This window comes from Helicoverpa armigera, chromosome 5 (assembly GCF_030705265.1).
Source record: "Helicoverpa armigera isolate CAAS_96S chromosome 5, ASM3070526v1, whole genome shotgun sequence".
NCBI classification, from domain to species: Eukaryota; Metazoa; Arthropoda; class Insecta; order Lepidoptera; family Noctuidae; genus Helicoverpa; species Helicoverpa armigera.
In genome coordinates, this window is record NC_087124.1 from 12,364,858 (window position 1) to 12,388,889 (window position 24,032).

At 35.1% G+C, this 24,032-nt stretch overlaps 1 protein-coding gene across 3 annotated transcripts in view; it reads right to left on the reverse strand.

Annotated features, from left to right (window-relative positions):
- Pot (papillote) overlaps positions 1-24,032 on the reverse strand; it is an 82,298-nt gene that overhangs the window by 7,969 nt on the left and 50,297 nt on the right. For all 3 annotated transcript variants that reach the window (XM_064034836.1, XM_064034837.1, XM_064034835.1), the window contains 7 exons: positions 23,708-23,793; positions 7,807-7,945; positions 3,393-3,476; positions 2,108-2,245; positions 1,597-1,739; positions 968-1,170; positions 404-568 (listed from right to left, as the gene is read on the reverse strand). In XM_064034836.1, the coding sequence (XP_063890906.1) occupies positions 404-568; positions 968-1,170; positions 1,597-1,739; positions 2,108-2,245; positions 3,393-3,476; positions 7,807-7,938 (865 nt within the window). In that variant the 5' untranslated portion in view covers positions 7,939-7,945; positions 23,708-23,793. The remainder of the gene's footprint in view (positions 1-403; positions 569-967; positions 1,171-1,596; positions 1,740-2,107; positions 2,246-3,392; positions 3,477-7,806; positions 7,946-23,707; positions 23,794-24,032) is intronic.

Here is a 24,032-nt window from a genome sequence, read left to right on the forward strand (position 1 = left end):
CTGATGGAAATAAAACGTTATTATAAGTTTTAAAATAATTCCACGTCAGTGGCTAGAAGGCGGATTTAAGAAAACTCTTACTGACATTAATACTTGTTTGGTGATCGATCTCGATAAGAAGATGAATATAGCAAAATTCACATCAAAATACAAAATGAGACGAATTTGGTAACTACAAAACATAACATATCGGAAAGAGATAAAAGTTGCTGCTTTCTGTTGTAAGTCGAGAATATATCATAACGATATCATTCATGCCTCGTGAACCACAACTGTTTTGTGTAGTCATTAAAGGGGTTCAAAAAATTCTAGAATCTGGAATACATAGCCTTGCTAGACTTGCAGAAGACGAGATTTAATCTAAAGAATTTTTTGCTTAAATTAAAGAGAAAACCAATCTTACCTTCGCTATGATAAGACTCGTCCATCATGAAAGCAGCATTGCTGTGCGCTTGCTCAGCTTCGCTGGGCGTCTCCGAGGGATAGTCTGAAGGTATCGTATCGGAAGCCACGCTGCCAACTTCGGCAGCTGCTGGGTAGACTGGGTGGGCGCGGGGGATTTTCACTTCTGTTGGACAGGAAAAAAAGTTCAGTTTGGTTTGGATTCTATTCGATATAAGTAGTACTAACAAATGGTTTATTGATTTAGTTATGCCCATGTTCTAATGCCATCAGTAACTAAAAAAGGGGCAATAAATTGTTGTTTTTACGTATGTTTTGCCAAATATACGATAAACCAACACATGGTATTCTTAAGTATGAAGTTACTATTGATGAAAATAAGTTTTTAGATCTCTGGCATGTTAGGCACAACTACAAATAGATAGAAAAGGAGGACTTATAAATAATGAAGATAAATTTTACTGACCCATTGATAATCAGGAGACAGAAATGTTCTCCTTATAATACCTGAAGATCCCACATCTTTCTATCTGTCGCTATAGGCTCGTTATATCCCCTAACTCACCTTGTATACTCTCCCTGCTAACAATAGAAGCTGAGGAGTCATCAATGAACCTCCTCGGAGCTGGCAGGGCTCGTCTCCTGAGGCACAGGTATGATACTCCGAGGCCTAGCAGCAATAACGTGAGGAACAGGATCGCGCAGATGATCATGAGGATATGGGTACCGGCGAGAGGTGCTTTCGCTGGGAGGGGACCGGTTTCGGGGCTGGAAAATAAATGGCGAATGTTAAAGACATCATTAAACCTGCCATCTTATCCAACATCATAGTAATTTTGATATGAAACAAAGTTTTTAGCTTATGAACTGAAAGTTCTGCAGTTCTTAGGATCAGACTCCACCAAAGATTATCGAAACAAAGTGTTTGAACTACCAACATAGTTTTGTTATTCAAAGATCTCGCCTCCACTTCACTCAGGTGATGTAAATATGCATAAAGGTGATTTAATATAGAGACAAATTTAAATGAACTACCTTTATAGAAAGCTCATGTAAGCTCATGTGCTTAGCCACAAAGCTAGTTCCCTATAGAGGTTTTTTACAAAATTCAGAACGTCGCTTTTATAAGTTAGATTTAGATATTTTTCATTGTTTCTTGATTGATGACCAAAGAACGTGTATTTTTAAACTTACGTAAATATAAGAGGATTGAAGACAGGCTTGGGCACGATGGGCGGTGGGTATCGGCAGACGATGGTGATGACCTCGTCGCCGTCCATCTCCAGCCCCGGGTGGAACCGTACCACGATGTTGTTCGTGAACACTCGGAGGGGATCCTGGGAAGATAGAAATCAGATTAAGACTACTTTTGGAGGAAGATTTTGGATATAATAGAAATGGATCTAAGTAGCTCAGAAATGAAAACATACCTACCTATCCCATATAACAACATCCCAGGCAGTCGGATGAAAATGAATAGTTCAATTAGGCACAAGGCAATAAATAAAACGACTTAACCGACTTAACCGGTTGTAACTAAGGGGACTTCTATTAGGAGTTCTGTTGCTGGAGTATTTAGATTGCATACTCTGTTTGACAAAAGTCCTCCTTATCAGCTTCACCGATTTTATAATTAGACTCCGCATATTAACAGTCCTGCAAAAACCAGCACTTCTAATATTTCAGCAAATATCATCTCTCTCACCTGCTTAGTGCCGCAACCTTTGAGCGGCAGTTTGAGCTCGTAGGACAGGGCTCCCTTACCCTGCACCTTGCACGCCGAGTGACGGTCGAAGTCCGCGTACGCTATGCCGTAGAACTTCTCGTTGAATTTCAACTCGATCTGGAAATACATAACAAAACATAAATGTATAAGAAACATCCGAATTGAGAACCTGTTCCTTTTTGGGCAATCTCGGTTGAAAATGGAGAAAAAATCCGTAAAGATTCTCCTAAAACTGTCTGTCTGTCGAGCTTTCATTCCGAAACGAATAGATTTAAATGTTTGGTACACGGATAATCTAGAGTCAAAGAAACGAAATAGACTACTTAATATCCCAAATTGGAAAACCATTAGAAACATCCAGTTTTATATTTGGAGAAGGAGTAGGTCCTATGGCTTTTCTACCACCCTAACCGCTTTCTATAACCGTAACATAAACATAAACATCACAACACTATAATATAATATTACATTCAAATACATAACAAATAAACATCGTGACAACAAGATAACCGGCCGTTAACAAGACGGTACTACATAAGGAATTTCACATATCTCCGGCACGAATCTGATCGCTTCTCCATACTATAGATAGATAGATGAAGATAGTTAGATAGATGTCGATAGATAGATAGCTGATGGACAGCCCAACGAAATACAGTTACCCATAGTTTACGGCACCGTTAGTAGTTGTTCTATTGACAATTCTAATCGAGTTTTATTGCTAGCGATGCAGGTTGTATTGGACTTGAAGATTTGCTGTCGGTATTTTCTTGTTGGAGTTTTGTAAAGTGTAAAGGAAATAGGTACCTAAGTTTAAGTATAGTTTTAAAAGTTTTTTAATGTAATTATAGGCTTCTTTTCAGTTAGAAAGATATGTGTAGGTATTAAAAGTAGCTAACTAACATGGAAATCATGACTATTTAAACATAGATAACCCTTTGGTAATTCTAGTTCTAAGGACTCCATAATTAGTAACTCAGTTACTGCTACAATATAAAACTAAATCGAATCCATATACCTTTATGAATAAGTTCTTATGAGAAATAAATTTCTTTAAACCGATAGACATCCTTTCATTTGTCACTTATCCATGCATCGTGATCGCCATCCATGTATGCATCTATGAATAGCTTTTTTCTTAGTAATCGATTTGAAAATTAGTATCTGTTAAACTGATCGAGTTCTCGATCAACATAACTACAGCTTATTATTGCTACTTTTGTTTTATTATTGACTTTTGTTTTATTAACTTTTGTATACTTACTTGCATAGCCCCAGCGGCACAGTTGAGGGCAGCCTTCGTTCTGTTCAGGAATATCACTGGACTCAAGTCATCCAGCTTTGTGACCTGTAACAAACAAGAAATCATTATTGTTAGATGCATAGAAACCACATAGGTTGAAGATTTGTTCTACGGAGTAGATCCCAAAGTTCAAGATATATAAAATAGTCCAATATTGGACCTTAACGGCAAAGGAGATCTACTTATAATTATGATATTTTCTAGAAAGGTAATAATTCCACAAAAATATCTACAAAGATTTTTAGAGCAATGCTAGCGTAATAGGTGTGGTCAATACGAATAAAATCTTCAGATAAGAAACTTTAAAACTAAAACGAAGAAAAAACTAGCTTCTACAGATTTGATAGCAATTTTATCATAGTTGATGAAGAATCTCGTACATAACCCAGGGATGTAGCCCGGGGCCCAGGCAGGACGATTGCAACATTTCTATATTTAGTTTGTTGCATGCCAAACGTCGCTATAAATCTTTACTGCTAATTATTACCTTCGGGCAGTTACTATCGGTGGGCGTTTACATTGTACATTAGTGTACGATACGATAAGGGAATTGTCGTGTGCGAAAGTAACGTCAATTTTGCCTTCTATCTACTTTTGTACTAGAAGTAGCATTGCGAAAATATTGTCAATACTGTTTTTGTGAAATTTAGAAACAAACCACGAAAGCACAAGACTTCCTGCTTGGAACATGTAATGATAATGTTTTCGCAATAAAATATAGTCCGTTTTCCTCCTGCTATGAAAAGCACATTGGTATAAAGAATTAGGAGAATCTGATATTGAAGTACTAATAAATCCTTAGAAATATCGTGAAACCAATATTTGTTCATAAATTTAAATTATTCTATATTATTTATTACCTAATTTTCGAAAGTCAACAAAAGATAGCGCCCAAAATAGCCATCAGTTTTATGACGTATAACACTGGACACGCACCCAGCTTTAAGGCTATCACCACACCAGTCAAGCGTTCCTATCTCCAAGGTATATGTTTCCGTTTAAACCCAATAACAATATCTCGTCTGAACTGTTAAGCTATGTTGACACTACATCAGCGTACAATGGTACCCTCAAGCTATCTGTCTGTAATCAGCCTTATAACTATCCTTTGTCTGTCTGTAATCAAATCCTTTGTCATACACCATTGATGGAACTGAACTCTCTATGGAGTTCTTATTGCTGTGAAGAAGTTTTTAGAGAACATGTATTTCAAATTCGTAACTAATGTGAAAGGATCCTATGACTATAGAATAGTAGAATTGTTTTTTTTTTTTTTTCAACCTGCAGAAGGATAGAAGATACGAGTTTTATCGTTGGTCCTAAAACTATCCTTAAGAAATTTATTATTTTATACCATAGGTAACATAAGTTTGACCAAAACTCTTTAAAAGTTTTCAAATGTAGACAACACTTCTTGATAAACTAACTTGTCAGTCCAAAATACCCAGTAGCCATTTGAACCGAAAAACTGAACGCCGACAAGAAGTTGAGCAAAAACTGATACATAGGTAACAATGTAACAAAGTCGCACTCAGAAATTGATTAGAAAAAAAATTATTTCCGACACGAACTATTTGAACGTACCTATCTATAATAATGTATCTATAGTAATAGTATAAGAATGTCTATCAAGCACAGATGGATTTTATGTAGCACAGTTAGCTAGAAAGGTCAATTCATACACGTTCGAGTTTTGAAATTGAAAGTCTTATTACTTTTAATTTTACTAGAGGTCTGCAGTAACAATTTTGAAGGTTCAGAGAATCCATCTCAGATCTGGGATGGTCATACATAAGGCAAGGATTAAATTAATTAGAAATTGTGTATGGAAGAATTTTGGTTTTATAATTTTATAGGGCTTGAGATTTTTTAATAGGATTCTACATACTTATCTACCACATACGTATTTTAATTTTTATTTAATTAAGTTTGTATTTACACGGATAGAAATCCAAAATCAATCAAAGTTGCATTGAACCTTATTCTACTTTATACCTACATGAGATGCAACATGCAAGATCAAACAAAAAAATACTCCTTTTAAACACAGATTTACATGCACCTTGTTCTCTCATTAACATAAAACACCAAAGACATATTGCAGACCTCAATGCATGCAATATGAACTTCAAAAAGCGACTGTTGACCACAGATAGCTCAACATCTCCGGGACAAAAGAAGGGCGAGCGTTGAGCGCATACAAAATATCGCAAGTGAGTCAAGGTCGGACAAAATGGCAAGCATCTGTGTTTGAGTTGAGAAATCTTTTGAGAAAAATGCTGCTGCAGTTGATACAAGCAAGATTAAAACTTTGATGCTGTGTATGATACTTGTAAATCTTTGAAAGATGTTAATGCAAAGTAAGAAGTCAGAAAATAAGACATCGTATTGACCGATTACGGACAACTTCTAAATGTAGGCATTCCTTAATGATCTCTAATCATCCCTATTAATAGAATATGACGACCATCAAAAGAAAGCATCATTTTACGAGTTCATTGGATGATAGAAGTTAGTTGAAGAAATTAATTATTTGGGGCAATTGCCATTGTGAATAAGTTAGTAGTTAATGCATATATTTTTTGTCACCACCGATATATAACATAATTACAGTTTAGTATCTTAAACATAGTCAACCACTACGAATTCATTTCCTTATCAAGTCGTAGACATCTCACAAAAAAATATAAAGTGCATCATCACTGCAATCTATGTAACGTATTATAAAGATTTCAAGGTCACAAAATCACCAAATTCATCTGTCACATCACTTCACAGCATGATTAAATGTCAATTATCTTCAAGGTCATTTTGTAAATGAAAATTAACCATTTTTTTTTTTGTACAAAAACTGACAATAGAGCATTATTTTGCACAGTCACAAACTAATATACGTTTTGTATACTTTTGATATGAGTTGTGATTTCATTAGAGTCATTCTGGGAAGTTGTTGGATCAATTTTTGTTGTATAATGGCGAAATAATTTGTATGAATTCCGGATTATGGACGATTTTACATTTATGACGCATTTTTACGAGATTGCTCTACATTTAGTTAAAAGCTGAAATAGGTTTCAGCTTCTGCAATTTCCAATAGGTACCTATCCTCTTTTTTACAAGTTGCATTATACCATGACCTTCCAAAGTTAGTTTCTATTTTCATGGATACAGAAACTCCTATTATTCAAAACTGCCGCTAGATAAGATTAACCTCTTGCCATAAGGAAGTAAGAACACCATACATGCAACATAGTTTCACCACATTTAACCCTACGCGTGCGATGTTCCTAACGTACCCAGATGAGTAACAACTCGATCTTACACCTGCGCGCACACTACTAAACTATTAAGTGTCGACCTTTGGTAGAAAAACAAATATTTTTTTTGAAAATCGATCAAAGTTTTTAATCGGTCTGGTACCGAACAAATACCTAATCGTTGTTACTTTTTAAGTATATCATAGACAGACACCAATGACTATGTTTCGGAAAGCACATTAAACTGTAGGTCGCGGCTGTCATTGAACATCCTGCGAGAAGAAGTCTGACACCAGTCTAAGGGGTATTGGGTTGCCCGGGTAACTGGGTTGAGGAGGTCGGATAGGCAGTCGCTCCTTGTAAAGCACTGGTACTCAGCTACGTCCGGTTAGCCGGAAGCCGAACTCAACGTAGTTGGGAAAAACGCTCGGAAGATGATGATGTTACATTCATCTTCGTACTGTTTTAGTGGCAAAAATCAACTATTGGTCGACTAAATGTTTGTAGTGTGCGCGCGTTCTTACACCGGTATTCTGCGGTCAGACCCACTTTGTATTGTGGGTTAACAATAACAACATAACAGACCGTTTTATTGTTATAAAAAAGTGGATTTTCTGAATGAGGTTAGGTTGATCTAATCTCATTCAGAAAATTCGAAGTTTGGTGTAATTATGTTTAGATCGAGTTTTTTGGTTTGATTGCAATGATAAGGTGCAGTTTTGGGTGAGCTTCTTAGACGATTCTGTTCGAGATAACTTCTATAAATCATTCCGCAAAATGTGATTTTGCAAAAGACATTTTGTTATGTGGAAACCTATGAACATATTCTAGGATACGTCCGTTGTTTTCCGATTAATAGAGATTGTTTGACATAATCTATATGAAGCTAATCACAAACAATGTCTAATCCAAAAACAATCGATAGATCGGTAATTGTAATCCGCACTAAAACTAAAACTATTCCTACGAGTTCTACAGTAACTAAGGAAATTATTTATCGCTATTAGCTACCCAAGGCCAGCTCCATCTCATTTTTAGACTAATATTTTGCAAATGGAACTTTTGAGCAAGTAAAAAGCCTGTCAAATATTTCCGATCTTAATTATAATTATACTGACCTTCCCATCCAGCACAGTTTGTTCAGGGAGTCCTTCGCCCTGGTATTCGATATTGTTCGCTTGAGATCCATAGTTCGACTGCGCCTGCGCCATGGCCAGCGCGCACGCCAGCACACACCATAATAACGCCATCTTGTAGCTGTGAAAGAGAAACAATTAAATAATTAATACTTCCATCAAAATAAATTATGTTATCATAATCTATCAGGCAAGGGCGGATCCAGCTTCGGCGCCAGGGGGGGGTCACACAGTCGTGGTCAAGTCACAAAAATTATTATATTGTAGCGTATACTTCTTTTAATATTAAAAGTAGTAGTATAAATACAATAAGCGCGATCGTAGCGAGCTCGAAATTTTTACGAATGATAAGAAAAGTATTTTCATGTAGAAAATGGCCCGAGCAGAGTGAGCGCAATTTCTCAATGTATCAATACTAAACACACATGCCAAACAAAAAAGCGCGAGCGAAGCGAGCGCGAAAATTTTTGTTCAGGTCGAGGACCAAAAGACAGTAGATGAAAACGCTTTCTTGCTGTATAACAAATATACAGCACAAATACAAGAAAGCGCGAGAATTTTTTCAGGTTGAAGACTAAACGTCTGAAAAGTATTGTGTACGCAGAAAAGGGCGCGTACGTTTCTTATTGCAGCAACAGTAAAACATTTTCTGCGAAAACTTCTGCCTGTAGCCTGGGTGCAATCATCACCCAAGCGTCACCTGTGTTTATTGAAAGATGTTGAGTAGCACACATTGATCGAAGTATTTTACAAGGAATATAAATAAGAACGTTCGAACGAAAGTCACTTTTTGGTAGGTAAAGGACTTAAAAAATGTTTCCAAATAATTGTAGGCTCAAACTGTTGATTTAAGTTATGAAAGTCGAGACAGGACAACGTAATTGTAAAAACGCGAGCGAAGAGAGTGCGCAATTTTTTTAATTTTGGGCCACAAGAAGTTCATAAGTTTTAAAAAGCGCTGTAAAGGAACAAGCAGTCAGAAGCGCATACTCTTTTGTTTTTGAGGACTCCATAAATATTTTTTTTTGACTTATGACGTTATCAGGGCAAGGTATATATGATATTGTGCGAGCGGAGCGAGCGCGAAATTTTTTGAGCCTACGACACAAAAGCACCTGATTAAGTGCATTGTAAAGCAAATTTGTTTGAAGACTCACAAATCAGACTGGGAATTACGTACAAATAAAGAGGAACCGTGATTAGAGCGAGTGCCATTTGTGTTCGTTGATTCGGTGCCTCAATAAAAATAATAAACAAACATAAATACATAACAGACATAGTAATTTATTCGCGAGCGTAGCGAGCTAGAATTTTTTCACTTAGTTGAAGGATCTTAAATCAATCCAACAAAGCGAAGGCGTCTTTTTTGTCAGTATCATGATACAATGTGGAACTTCCTTATTGAACGAGTGTAATTTCTGGTGTTGGGGCGTCCCGCGGCGCCCCTGATATCGAGGCGCCCGGTTTATTCGCACACCCTGCGCTATAGGTTAAGACGGCCCTGCATGAGATACAGCAAGTAATGTAGACAACCCGGACAGCGGATTCTTAGTAACAGGGTCCCGTTTCCTCCTTTTTTGTACGGATAAAGAGTAAATAAAGAATAGAGAGCGAGCGTTGCGATCACGAATTCTTCAGCAAAACTACTCTACCTGTAACTATCTACCTATTCACTCGGAATAAAAATTACCTTATACTTGTAACAAAAACATAAAACATCATGTTTAACCATTTCAAGTATTGGTCCTCTTAGGTCCTGAACCTGGCCCAGGGGGGGGTCATGACCTTGTGACCTACCCCCTGGATCCGCCGTTGCTATCAGGGAGCGTATTTATACCTAATAAAATTAATTTTTGCCTTGAACCTTTGTCTCATTTATTAATAGCTGCCTAACACTTACTTCCTATCCATTATGTAGTAAGAATTCTAAACGGTACGTAAAAAAAATATGCACATACGTCGAATTGAGAACCTCCTCCTACTTAGCCTTTTTCCAAACTTTCGGGGCTTCCGAATTTAGCAAAAATTATAAGTAAGTTTTTTTTTTGAAAACTTAAATATGTTTAACAACCTAAATCTATATTAAATATCATCAGGTTACGAGTGAAACTACCAGCTCTAACATACGGTAAACCGATACCTATTATAGTTAACTGAAGAAAGTAGTTTACCATCTCACGTTACTGCATTTCACTCAACAACAGTTTTTGTACGCAATTTTCTAAACTAAACTGTGTACGTACGAGCAGTTTTCACTTTGAGAAAACTAGAGTCAATTTTCTTATTTACACAAGTGTAGTAATTAAATGTTTTAAGTTTTTGTTGCATTATCAAAGAGTATAGGAAGTATAAGTGTAAGATTCGTGATTCGTGTGTCGATTCTCTAGGTCAGGCAAGCACTAATGCAGCTTTTCTAAGTTTGTATGTACTTTCGAAGTATATCTTGGACACCAATGACTGATTAAAGGAGAAGGAAAACATCTCGAGGAAACCTGGACTATTTGAAAGGAGGCCTGTGCCCAGCAGTGCAGTGGGACGATTAAAAGACTGATAATGATGGTGATGATGACAGAAAGCATTCTTAGCGTTCAATGTGAATGGAATATGAGGAAACTCTTGCCTAGTTCAGGAGTCAAATGTCAAATGTTTTGACCTTCAACCGTGTCAGCGATGACTTTTCCTTGTACATATTATATGGTTTTCTGTAGGTTCGCAAATAGACGATTTTGTTATTATTCTTATATTACTATTCAAATCCCTAGTAACTTTTTATAGAACAGAACATTAGATAGTTGGACTACGAATGCATTAAATTGCATTACTCTCAACAAAATCTTATCCAATTTATTTTCCCAATAACGGGATAGCTTAGCTAGTTTATACTTAACAACGGTATAAGTCCCATAAAACATCGTTAATTCGACATAAAATCTTTGGCATTAAACAGTCATCAACATATTTTGTCTGTCAATCCGAACAAGGATATGCGCGGGCGCTTAACCTTTCACAAACAAGGTCGTAAGTACACTTGTATCTTTTGTCGTAAGTTCTACTGGTATGTTTTTAATACTTTTTAATGGTGTAGGATTTATGGAATGTTTGGTTGTCTTTTTACTTTATGTTATGGGAAGTTATCCAAGAATTCCCTCACACCCTTTCGCATCTGTGTGATCAAACATTTGATAAATTTTTACGAAACTAAAAATGAATTAAAATATTTTGGTCTGACTATACAAAACCTTAAGTAAGTAGAAAGACCTATATAGAATACATAGTTTTTCTTTTATTTAAATACATTTAAGTATACTGCGGAGCATTAACCTTTACATCTATGCTTGCATAAAGTTACGTTTACACATTTTATTAGACCATAGAAACATTCTAATCATAATAAACCAACGGCCTTAGTAGTTATACAATATCAAATAACATTTTAATACTTCACAACTTTATAAAGACCAGGAAAAGGGCATTACAGTATATAAATAATTATAAAAATCCGGCCAAGTGCGAGTCGGACCCGAGCACGGAGGGTTAATAAAACGGACAAAAAAATCACGTTTGTTGTACGGGAGCCCCCCCAAAATATTTATTTAATTCTAGTTTTCAGTATATTTTGATATAGCGGCAACAAAAATACATCATCTGTGAAAATCTCAGCTCTCTACCTATCACGGTTCATGACATACAGCCTAGTGACAGATGGACGGACGGACGGACGGACGGACAGAGGAGCGAAAACAATAGGGTCCCGTTTTCCCCTTTGGGTACGGAACCCTAATAAAAACTGCATACAAATATTAAAATTACAAGATGAAATCACCATATAGCAAGCATATTTATATTATTGCAAAATATCGCGTGTTGCGCAGAGACTAATATTTTTTGAACCAACTTAATGCAATCGGTATGGTATTCACGCCCCCAGCTTCCAAATATAGGGTTTTGAATCCTACTGCGTCATTATTGAGAACCTTTTTTTGTGGTAAAGGTTAAGCTTTGTTGATGAGCGGAGCGATTTTCTTTCAAATACGCTAACAGATACCTATTGACTTGACTTTTGAAGCGAGAAAAGGATTTTTTTTACAAAATGTAGGCTATTCATCGTATTGGGTTGCCTGGATAACTGGGTTGAGCAGGTCAGATAGGCAGTGACTCCTTGTAAAACACTGGTACTGGACTGGAAGCCGACCCCAACATAGTTGGGAAAAGGCTCGGGAGATGATAGTACGTTGTTACGTCTCGTCTGGACTGTTGTTTTGATTCTTAAAAAGTTTTTAACTGATTTGACGCACCCATTAAAATTTAAAGCCATTTACATAGCAAAGATTGATATCAGTATTATAACAGTTATCGGCTCAGGAAATATAAATTAAATGCCTTTTCGGGGCAAACGGAAGCAATTAGGTAAGTTTAAACTTAATTGTTTAGACGTAAGAAATATAACTCTTTGTAAATCAGCATTTATTCAAATGCCGTTACCAGATCAACATAAACAGGTATAAATACAATGTTTTTAAACTATTTATTATTGAAACTCACTCATAGGAAAATTAAATGTCACAATTTTTATTAAATACTATTTCTATGCTAATATAACAAAGAAAACCATTTTTTTTGTCTGCACTCTGAAGGCTCCGAAACTACTGAACTGATTTGAAATATTCTTTCACTGTTGGAAAGCTACACTCTTCCCGAGTACCATAGGCTATAGTATTTTATCCAAATACGAACAGTAGTTCCTATGGGTTGCAGGTGAAACAGCGTTAGTAGTGCGTAGTGAAGTGTTACTAACATAGATTTAAGTTTTTTATATACTAACAATGTTTGTATAATATATTATGTATGTTAGTCTTTAAGGTATATATTTATGGGCCTATGCAGCCTGAAAATAAAGAGATTTAATTTGATTTGATTTGTTAAAACATTTCGCCTTCTATAAAGCAAGAATTTTATATGCACTCTCTATTCACATTACCAACAAATCGCTCCGCGCATCTCAGTTCCAACCTTACAACGATATCGTTCACATCACGAAACTCCTCTCCAAATATCATTTCGAGAATACATTAAGTGTCGAATTTATGAACGTATAAAACACAGAACTTACGACGAAGCGAGTTCGACTGGTTTCTGCGCAAATACACACTGAACTTCTGTGTATTATAGCGTTTTTATGGAAGGCAAATCATATGTTATGTTTTGGGAATTGAATGCACGATAAGTTGTGGTTTTTACAGGTTCTTTTTTACAGTAATCCACGTAAACAAAATACATTGTTCCAAGGATACACTTAATGGTGTCTTCTTTCAATACTTGGAATAAAGTTGTATATCGTACATATTTTGACAATTAATTTACGCTAATTGATGATCAACGCCATACAAATAAAGTTTATCTCCCTAGACACAAAGAGTAAAGATCATAAACACGTTTTTGAAATAGCTACATTTTACGCCTATAAAACGGTGCAAAGATGGATAACACTATGAAACAGGCAAGAAAAAGACATACCAATCCCATGAGAAGCTTCCAATATAGCTGCAAATTCCTTACAGTATTTCTTTTGACTGTCTTTAGCCACTAATAAAGAAATACAGCCATATCAATGTGCTCTATGGAGAACAAAATTACTAGCGGAGATGCCATAACGTAGCGCGCGAAAAAGCTAGTGTTCGGCGGATGAGGAACGTTACGAGCTACCTTACTCGCCTTTTTTGGACCCTTATTTTTAGTAATACCAAAAATCGTAGACAGCTATACCCAAAGAACCTGAATACCTTGCTAGTTCGCTTGTAAGTGATCATTTGGTTCATGTAATTGACCTAGAAGAAGGCTCCTGACCTACCTGTCTTATAGCATCTCTGTTATTTTTTCCTTACTCCATAATGTGGCCACATCTAGTCAAACCTTGCTAATTTACAATCAGTCTCTCTACGGACCTCCATGAATGACTTGTATGAATGATTCAATTATCACTTGGAGAGGCTGGCAGGCCTTGTGGACTCCCACGGAGGCACTCACGCGCATCTTACGGTACAGTCGAAGGCTTTAATATGTATGAGTTTGCAATAGTTCTGATGTTGGCGTTGGGAGTCCCGTTTTTGTTTCCGCCGGATAGGGAAGATGAGTGGTGCCTTATATAGAGGAGCAAGGGCTAGGACTTGAAAGTAGGATGTGTCTTGGATACATTGGAATTTGAAAGAAGAATTCGAAGATTTTCCATAACATTAAGTTAGATTTAATGATCTTCAAAGTGTAATAAAGGTAGAGCATGGTCAATGATCATAGTAGGAAGGTGCATTATAAAGTGGAAACTTGAGTCAATTTTGCTCTTTACTAATAGAATGTGCTTTGCCTAAGTTTCAATAAAAAGATGCATACTAGATAAGTACCTATGTATAAATGCGAAGGTTGTATAAAGTTCTCTTTGTATGTCAGCGAGTTTATATTAAAAGACCTTTCCAAAAAATGGACTTCCCCGAAATTTACGCAATTAATCTAGACAGACTATAATTTAAGAGGTAACAGGTTCTAAGAAATATTTTAGACTAACTATGATAAATGTAACTAGAATTTCAAAACAAGTTTTGGACAAGGATCTTATTGTATCTCTAAGAATAATACATACCTACTGCTGTGCACTTTGTTGGTCCCAAGTGTGATTTACGATTCCATAGACCAGAGTTTACTTACTAAGAAGTATTGACTACTTATGCCACAATAATTATATTAAAGAGATCACTGGCCATGAAAAAATGTATTCTTATAAATAGCTATAGAGAGCAATAAATTGACAACAGAATTCAAATTCAAATTCATCGCTTCGACAAATGAACTGTCCCAATCCGTGGGACAGAAATACCTATAAATCTCAAGTATCTAATATTCTGAAACCGGACTTTAATTTGTTTATTACGCCTATGTCATTGTAGATTATTAATTTTTAGTTTAACAAACAAAAATGCACTCTATTTTCAAGGTATATAGTTGAAATTCGATTGTTGACGCAGACGACGATGACTTAACTTTTTCGTAGTAATAAAAAGTCGTCGTAAAATGGTTTTTATTTATGTTTGTTATGTGTCATTGACAATATTAATAATGTAATGTGGCTAGTGTGTTAATTTCAATCAGAATTGACCAAATAATTAAGTTCTTTGTGACCACAGATGGAAAATCTTACCACAAAAACTTTTAAAAGTCTGTTGAACACTTGTCTAAAAATGACATGTGATTACAATGACAGATTATGACGTTGAAATAAGATCATTTTGTAGCCACATTTTTTAGACATATGTTCAACAGATGTTTAAATTTTTGTAGTAAGGCTGTTAGTGTTTACTCTTTCTAGTGCGTCATGAAATGTTTAATTTGGGAAAACCACATAGGGACATCACCCAATTCTAAGAAGACACTACATTTGGTCATCGTTAAAATGAGAGATGATAGAATAACGGAGCATAAAATACGTCACTTGAGCTTTGAGTTGGATTAATCAAGTATAAAAAAACTACTCATACCTACTAGTTTTTTGGTCCAGGGTAGAATCACATAGAATCATCTCCTGAAAATTTGGAAATACAGAAACTGAAAATTCAGAAGAATGTTCAAAGCATGGCAAGGTCAAAAATGTATGGTAGTCCAAATTCACTGTCACTATTCACTGTCTCCATATTTAAAAGTTAAGCTAAATAAATCAATTAAAGAAAAAGTATACCCATCTGGCTACCCATCAAGGTAGATGACAACACAGATTGCAACTAAAGTACCCACTTAAACTTGAACCTCTATAAAAGGGAAAACATCGATCTCAATTTTGGAATATTTTGAACCTTTCCTTTGTATGTAACCGACAATAAAGGTTTAAAACTGGTCGACAACCCGACAAGTGCCTTACAAAATACCTTACTTAACATTACCGGTATTAAGATCTGTTAAAGGAATTTTAACCTTAATACCAAGTAATAAGGTGTGTATTTTAAGGTGGTCATATAAGGCCTCATCCATTCTTTTTTGGCTACAACAACTTTCACTTTTTGCAAGTATCGCCGTCCTTATATTTGTTTATGTGCTTATGTAATGATTAAGACGAATGTGTCTTAGCAAATCTATTGATTAATCTGATGCTGCTGATCTCGAGAATGGCTTGACCGAGTTTTATCGGATTGGGTTTATAGTTATCCGCACGAATCTTGAGCTCTGACCTTCACCTGCGCAGAAGTAATTTATTGGGTCTCTTTTATGGTATGAAGTGAGGCGCGGGGACGGTCTAAAGCGGTGATTGACCCGCAGTGCATCGCGTTATAGCCGTCACTCGGGATTGGTTCTTTGCTAATAAATCACTACTGCACAGATGTAGGTCGGAGCTCAAGATTCATGCCGATAACTATAACATTTATGCTTATAGCATGTTGTTATCGCACAATTGGTCTTTGTCGTCTGGACATTGGAAGAAATCCGATAGCAGGATTAAGTTTCATGGCATGGAAAGACGTGTATCCGGCATGTCAATGGCGACAATTCTTTGGTTGTTTATGTAGAGGTCTTGCGAATCTTCCTGAACTGTGTAAGAGTTGACACAACATGGAATAAAGTGCAAACGTTTTATGCATTTTCAAAAGCATCAGTACAATAAAATTCAATGATATAATGGCAAAAAAAATATATTTGAAAACCTATATCAGCAGTTTCCCTAAGCGTGGGGGAGACCTTTGCCCAGCAGTGGACCTTTTAGACTATAACTATTCAACATATACCTACATACTGTTAATTTAAAAAAAAAAAAATATACTAAAAAAAACAGTGTTATCATAATATCTGATATATCATATTGCACTGGACAGCTGGTCAAGTCAAGTAGTACGAAGATAAATGCCTGGTGTATAATGTGAACACGTTTGGCAGCGTGTCAAGGTGACTAACTATTGTAGGTATAGTTGGGAAAAAAATCGTTGGATGGTACCTAGAGTGTGGCTTTGGTAGGCAGATTTTTTTATGGATAGGAATGGGATAGCAGTTACAAGGTAAGTAGAAAAAGTAGATGCATTAATAGTATAAAAAGTAAGTATGGATGATGAGCTTCTTTTCATACAATAAAAGCTAAAATATATGTGTAAGAAGGTTTACATCCCGTCTGCAATTTAAATTAGAACTTAAAAAGTCTACAAGACCATGAACGAATAGTACCTATACTAGCTCAGCTAGCGTATTAAACTAACAAAATTTTTCAAAATACATTAACGCAAATAGTTTTTTTTTTTAACCAACAACAGTTTGTGAAATTTAGTTAATTTCAACCTTAAATAATTTCACTTCATATTTTGTTACAATAAATTATCTTAATCCTTATTGACGTTCGCGACTGTACCAGTTGCAATAAAACTAAGTGATTTAGATACAGTGAACCAATCAAATGCTCCTGCCTCCAGGCCACAGATATAACATTATCTACAATATGCATTCGCATAATCTACTTATTTGCATTTTAATAAAGTCATTTATTAAATTATGCACGCATATGCAAAATACACCTAATTGGAGATATTACTATCAATCGTAATTGATTGCACTTATTTAGAAAATTACAACAGCTGTCTTTGGTTTTCATAATATAGGTACTTGCTCAAAAATAATATACTAAAAAAATATCCACTAGGATTATATATAAAAACTTAAGTGACCTGACCTAGAAACATCTATATTTAAATTCAGCAAGAACATCTCTGCTCTACAGGTAGCTTCAAAAAAAACATATCCAATATTGATATACCTGCGCAGACTAAAGAACTATTTTACAAACATTTACAAAACTATGTACAAAGTGGGTGTGATTTAAGCCGAACATTTCCGAAAACTGCCGAACAACCGCGCTAAGCTGTCATGTCCTTGCGCTCGCGCAATGTTCCATATTTAAACGCCATTTACCTTATGAATGTCTAGCCTATTATGTTTTGATTTTATATTTTTAATTGTTATTTAAGGTCAAAACCAACAAGTTCTTATTATTAACGGATGCCATTTAAATCCAGTTGTATCCAGTAACCCAGGAATGTTTTGCACAAATCTACGTGATTTGTATAAATCTTCCACGTATAAGCATGTATTGTATAGGCATCTACTTTTCTGATGAAAGAAGCCCATGTATTTTCTTCTTAACTAAGTATGTACCACACTTTGATTTTGTTAACAACAGTTTTAACATGAAAGCATAACAAAGAAATAGACAGATAGAGTTACTTTGGCATTTATAATAGGTATTAGTAGGGATTTCAATACAAAAACACATTAAATACAACTATTAACCTCTAACAATCCGTGAAAATAATCGTGTACGGAAACAGAACACCCTTTATCATAGGATCTTCATAATTAATTGGATCCTACATTTAATGGCTGCATTCACAAGGTCTTATATTTCAACATCACTCGTTATTACAACCATATAGATTTATTCGGTGTTCATGCAAGCTTTCAAAGATGGCTGATAGCAACCTGTCTGTTGAAGTTATTGCATAATAATTGTAGTTGTTCATGTTATACTGATAAATGAGAGTTGAATTCAGTTCTTGATTTAATTTTTTGCCTTCTAAAAGACGTTTACCAGAAATTCCTCGTTATGAAACCACTTATCAATAAATCTTCTAGTTCTTATAATAAGTTATGAAGTAGGCAATAACGTATTATATTTAGGAATGCTTTTAAAATTTTGAGAGGCCAAGGGCCAAGACCATGTATGAATTACAAGTTATCGTCAAGCCATGTATTCACTGAGAAACAATTGTTTATAAGCACTGTTTCGGAAAAAATATCTACGTGTTTCTGAAACAAATAATTTTGTTTCAGAAACATATAATTTTGTTTCTGTGGACGATGTGAACGGCAGAGTTTCCGAAACATTGTTGCTGTAAACATCTACGTGATGTTTCAGAAACTGTGTATCTGAAACATTGTTTCTCAGTGAATACATGGCTTCATTACACAGCCTTATTCCGAATTTATTTGGTGTAGCAAATCTTCTCCCATACTCCTCTGTCTGACATCCTCTCATTAGAAACACTCTGTCCAGCAATATCGTCTTCCTTACAATCCTTCCATCGTTCCATACGCATTACAAGTTTTAAAACAAAAACAAATGAAAGATAAGTCAAATATTAAAACAAGAAAGACCACACGTTCCTTTATGACCAGTTCAAAGTGACCATAAACTCGACACTAAAGTTAAAGATGTTATCAAAATATTTTAATTGCATACTAAACAAACGTGTTTATTACCCAAAACATTTGGACCTTCCAAGCATAAAAAATCTGTTGTCCTTTTTTTACTGTTATCTTACACTAGCTTCGATCAGTGGTTTTACCCGCGTCCGTAAAAACTTTCTTCATGTACCCAGATAAAAGTAATCTTTTGGCAGTTCCTTTTCTCTCTATCCGTTGTTTTTTTCTAACTAGGGACAATAATTTGGCATTACTTGTGTGGGGCTAAAGTCGTCAATTAGCCTTCCACGGTATGTCATCATCCTCCGAGCCTTTTCGCAACTATGTTGGGGTCGGCTTCCAGTCTAACCGGATTAGGAGATAAGGAGCGACTGCCTATCTGACCTCCTCAACCCAATTACCCGGGCAACCCAATATCCCTTGGTAAGCCTTCCACGGTTTATGCGCTATCTAAAACTGAAACAACTTTTTAAATCAGTCCAACAATTCCTGAACTAGAGCGATTAAACAAACAAACTTTTCAGCTTTATAATATATGAGTATGAGTATACTGTCCAGTCCATACAGTGTACAGATACTCTCGGATTTCAAGTCCCAAGGTCAACAGGAGTTGTCGTGTCCCATCACGTTTATCCACTTCATTAGCTGGACCCAATTTGGTAAGAGCGACAAAAAGAAGTATCGCTAAGTGTGAGTACGTGTACTGCTTGTGATTGCGTTATACAATCTTTTACTTTTACTGTCGATAAAGGTAGATAAAAAGGGAGTTTACTTACTAATAAAGAAGGATTATATGTTTGTTTGTGAAATTTCTGCACCGCACTTTTACAAATAAATGTTTTTGTCGGGTGGAAGCTTATTCTATACCTGGGTTACAAAGGCTTTAAAATGCACCCGTTTTAAAATACAGCATGGGAAATGGCTAGTCGAAATAGAAACACAACCTGAATCGTAATAAAATATGCTCCATGTTTTGGAAGTCCTATAAAGTATAGCAGTAGATCCTATCTTTTCAAGTTAAAGAGAATCGATCTCTAGTCGCAAAGAAACAGATAGGTTGGTTAAACACCGATAAACTATTAAAGTTTTTATATTCCTTTATCAAAGACACTAAAAAACTTGATCTTATTAAGTACTCCAATTTTTTTCCTCCACAACACTTTAATACGCAAATATGAAGTAACGTACTCGAACCAGTTATAAATCATTTATTTTTGGTACGCTTGATGTATTTGCGTTTATATTGAAATTGATTCTCGTTATAATAATGACTCTGTTATTATAATGATGAATATCAATTTCATACGAATATAATTTTATGCCAAACGGGTGATCTCCGCTTTCCTTCTGCTTAGTTATAAAGAACTGATCACACTGTATGAGGTAAAGTAAAATTCTGTCATTACTTATAATCAGTTTTACAAAAATTGTAATTAAAAAGAAACTGCTGAATTCTTCAGCAGCTTTTCGCAAATGTTTTAATTTTTTTTTTATAAACCAATACCTACTTAAGATTGCTTAAAACATACATTTAACCGGACGTGTAAATAACTAAGCTCAAGAAAGTATAGTAATGTATAGTAATGATGAAACGTTAGAAATACTTTAATTTCTAACGTTTCATCGTCAATCATAGAGATTACATTAAGCAGTTGTTAGTATTAAATATTCCAAAATCCTAACTGTATATTAGCAAATAGTTTTACTTTTCAAAAAAAATGTTATAAGCCTATTCAAAATACAAAAAAAAAACTTTCGACTTGACATCCTCAAAACATCGTCGAAAAATTATGAACTGGCCTCACAAGCCGTCTCGGCGCAGGCGCTTAACATAATTTTAGTAACAAAAACGTTATTTATTGCATCGTTTTCGGCTCAGGAATCAATTACGTTACAAGTTTTAACGCCACCAGTCACTCATGTTCATACTTTTGCTTTTTTAGCAAAAATCTGGGCCCGACAGGTATATTTGTGGTAGGCGGAAAATAATTTTGAAAAATGGCTTACTACTGAATTTTTGACTTGTGGTACTGACTCCCACTGTAAGATTATTGAGTATAACTTCTAAAAAAGATTTAATGATTTATGAACGCGAGTCAAATTAATTAAGAAATCTTAATAATTGAGAATTCGTGATTATTTTCATCGGTATTTAACGGAAGATTATGTGCAACACGACTCTTTAAAAACATAAAATAAATACTTTTTAAAAGATACTAATAGGTTATAACCTTCTTCGCTTAACCTTTATGCCTTTAACATTTCCTGGATTCCCCTTTTAGGGTTTAATTAAGACTAGATTTTACCCAAAACTATTTCCTGGGCCATCTTTGAGAGAACTTACACGAAAACCATTACACTAATGAGGTAAATACACCAATAAGGTGCTCTGTGGTATCCAATAGTAGCAATTCTTTGTAGGGCCGATTCACAGGCACTTTGTTTACCCAGAAAGGGCAGGTTTATACAATGATCCGAATGTATGGAGTGCGACAATCTTACGCATCTCCTAGCATTGCCTATTGAGGTGTCGCGGCTAACGAGCAGATCCGAGATATCTAGCACAATGCAAGAAAACTAAGAAGACAAACATTTTACAATGTGTTGAAAGGAACGCGCTTTGATAAAATGCTATGAAACAGATAGAGATAAAGCGTTGGTTTCTCTTGATTGTTTCAGAGGGAGGTGTAGAAAGTGAATATTCTTGCTTTGATCTTTTTCTAAATACTCCAAAATGGATCGATATGTGATTAAGACGATATGGAAGAATTTCAAATAGAACATCATTATGAGAATCACTGACCTTAATTAATAGATAAATTAAAGTAGAAATATTTTTCAAATTTTGAGCCAGTATTTTATGAGCCTAAATGATAATAATCAATCATGAGTAGAATACGTGGTAAAAATATTGCCAATGACTGAAAAATCACCTAATAAGCAATAGATAATTGATCAAATGAAAAATCTTGAACTTAAAAATGAAGATGTATAGTTTCATTCAGTATATTTTCAACGACGTATAGGTATTGCAATAAAACAGTGCAATCTTCCCCTTGTATCTAGTGCGACAGCTTGTTAAAATTCTGCTAGATACGCATCAAAGGAATAAATCTTTATGTCGGTAACCGATTGACATGTACTTAAAAAAGTGAGCAGTATAAAAATTTTATACTTTGTGACGTGTTTGTATTTTGTTATGACTTTCTAAAAAAACAATTTTCCTAAATAAATACCTATTATTTTGTTCCTTTTATCTTTATGAATTGCCTCTCAATTTTGTTACTAAATAATTTTATTTTTGCTTGAACTATCGACATGCTTTATGCAACGCTTTTCCTTTATTTACTTACATACAGACTGACCTTTGATGGTTTTGGGCATAATTACATCGAATCATAGAAATTACTTTATACCTAATGCAATACGCTTCTGCAGTTACTATTGATGATGCAAAATAAGAAGATATTATTTTGCAAGCCATCACTTATATTACTATTTCAGCCATCACTAAAAATAGTGGTTGCGACTTTGTCTGTCACACCATCTGTAGCTCTTAAATGGAGTCATCGATTTCAAAGGTGTTTTTTTTTTTAATTAAAGCTAAAAATATAACGTTAACAATGATAAAAAAATCAGAGGTGTTTATTGAATTTTCATACCCGTTTATAGACAACTATGAATATGATAAATGCATCTTAAACCTATCCTAATAAAACCTCTTAAAACCCAAGGCAGAGATACCGGAAACTATCCAGCCAGCGAACATAATTTAAATTCCCAATTGTATTTCTTATTGTAAAGCAAAAACAACAATAGAAGGAGCTAGGCCAATTGAAATAAACGCTAGACTAGGAAGGAATCCATTGTTAGTTGTGTAGATGTCACAATAAATCCTAGGGCGAGGAACATATATTTTAAATTGCACACAAGGTATTTTTGTTGCTTTTGGTTTGTATTCCAACAAGTTATGGGACGGAAGTTATAGGAAAAAATATGGCGACGGAAAAAATATTTTTTGTGCATTTCGAAGTTTTGTATAAACAATTTCGTAACTACGGAAATTAAACGTTAAAATTAGACGCCAAAGCCTAGGAAAACTCATGTTTTCTTACTACTTAAAATAATTATTTTACAACGCAAACCAGAGGTAGGCAACTAGGTACACATATCATGTAAAAACGAAATGACGATTAGCTTTAAAAGGGCTTTATTTTATTACAGCAATGCCGGTAATTAGACAAGCAAAAACACTAAATATTTCCTCGACTCAAGAGCATTGCAAAAGCTATAAAAACATAGCTGTGTCCGTCCAATAAATCTAATAGCCGACCGATTTGTAGAAGCTGCGAATCCTCACGTAGGACTCAGCCTGACCGCATTATACTCGTAATTAAAGGAAATAGCAACATTAGCCAGATGCCTAACGATTATCCTCCTTATATAGACTTAGGAAAAATGTTTGCACTTATTTTTTTTGTCTGGTTACCCCGCTATATCGTCTGATTGAAAGCGAAGGCTTGAGGCAACGTAAGTGATGAGAAGATTCCAATGCGTTTATTTTTTTTTATTGATAAAATTGTTTTGAGACCAATGACAATCGATTAAATAGATTAATTGATTACACAGAAAAGGTTGCGTAAACTTTAAACTATATCATTCTTACCTGGCAACACTTGTCTATGCTAAAACAAGATGGTGGACGATCAGTTTTGGCGGGAACTTGTCACCCGTCACATTGTCGGCTTGTTACTGCAACAAAGAAATTGATTCTTTATATTTATACAGAATGAAAGATTACAGTAATAGTCTGACAAGAAGTAAATATAAAAGACTAGCAGACCCGGCGAACTCCGTTTCGCCACCACGTTTTATGTAACATTTCGTTTGGTGATTAAAAGATAAAGAAAAAAAAAAATTTATTATATATTTTCAGTGGCTGTGGTGGTGTAAGTAATGGATCCAGTTTGACTTTTCCACTTGCGCAGCAC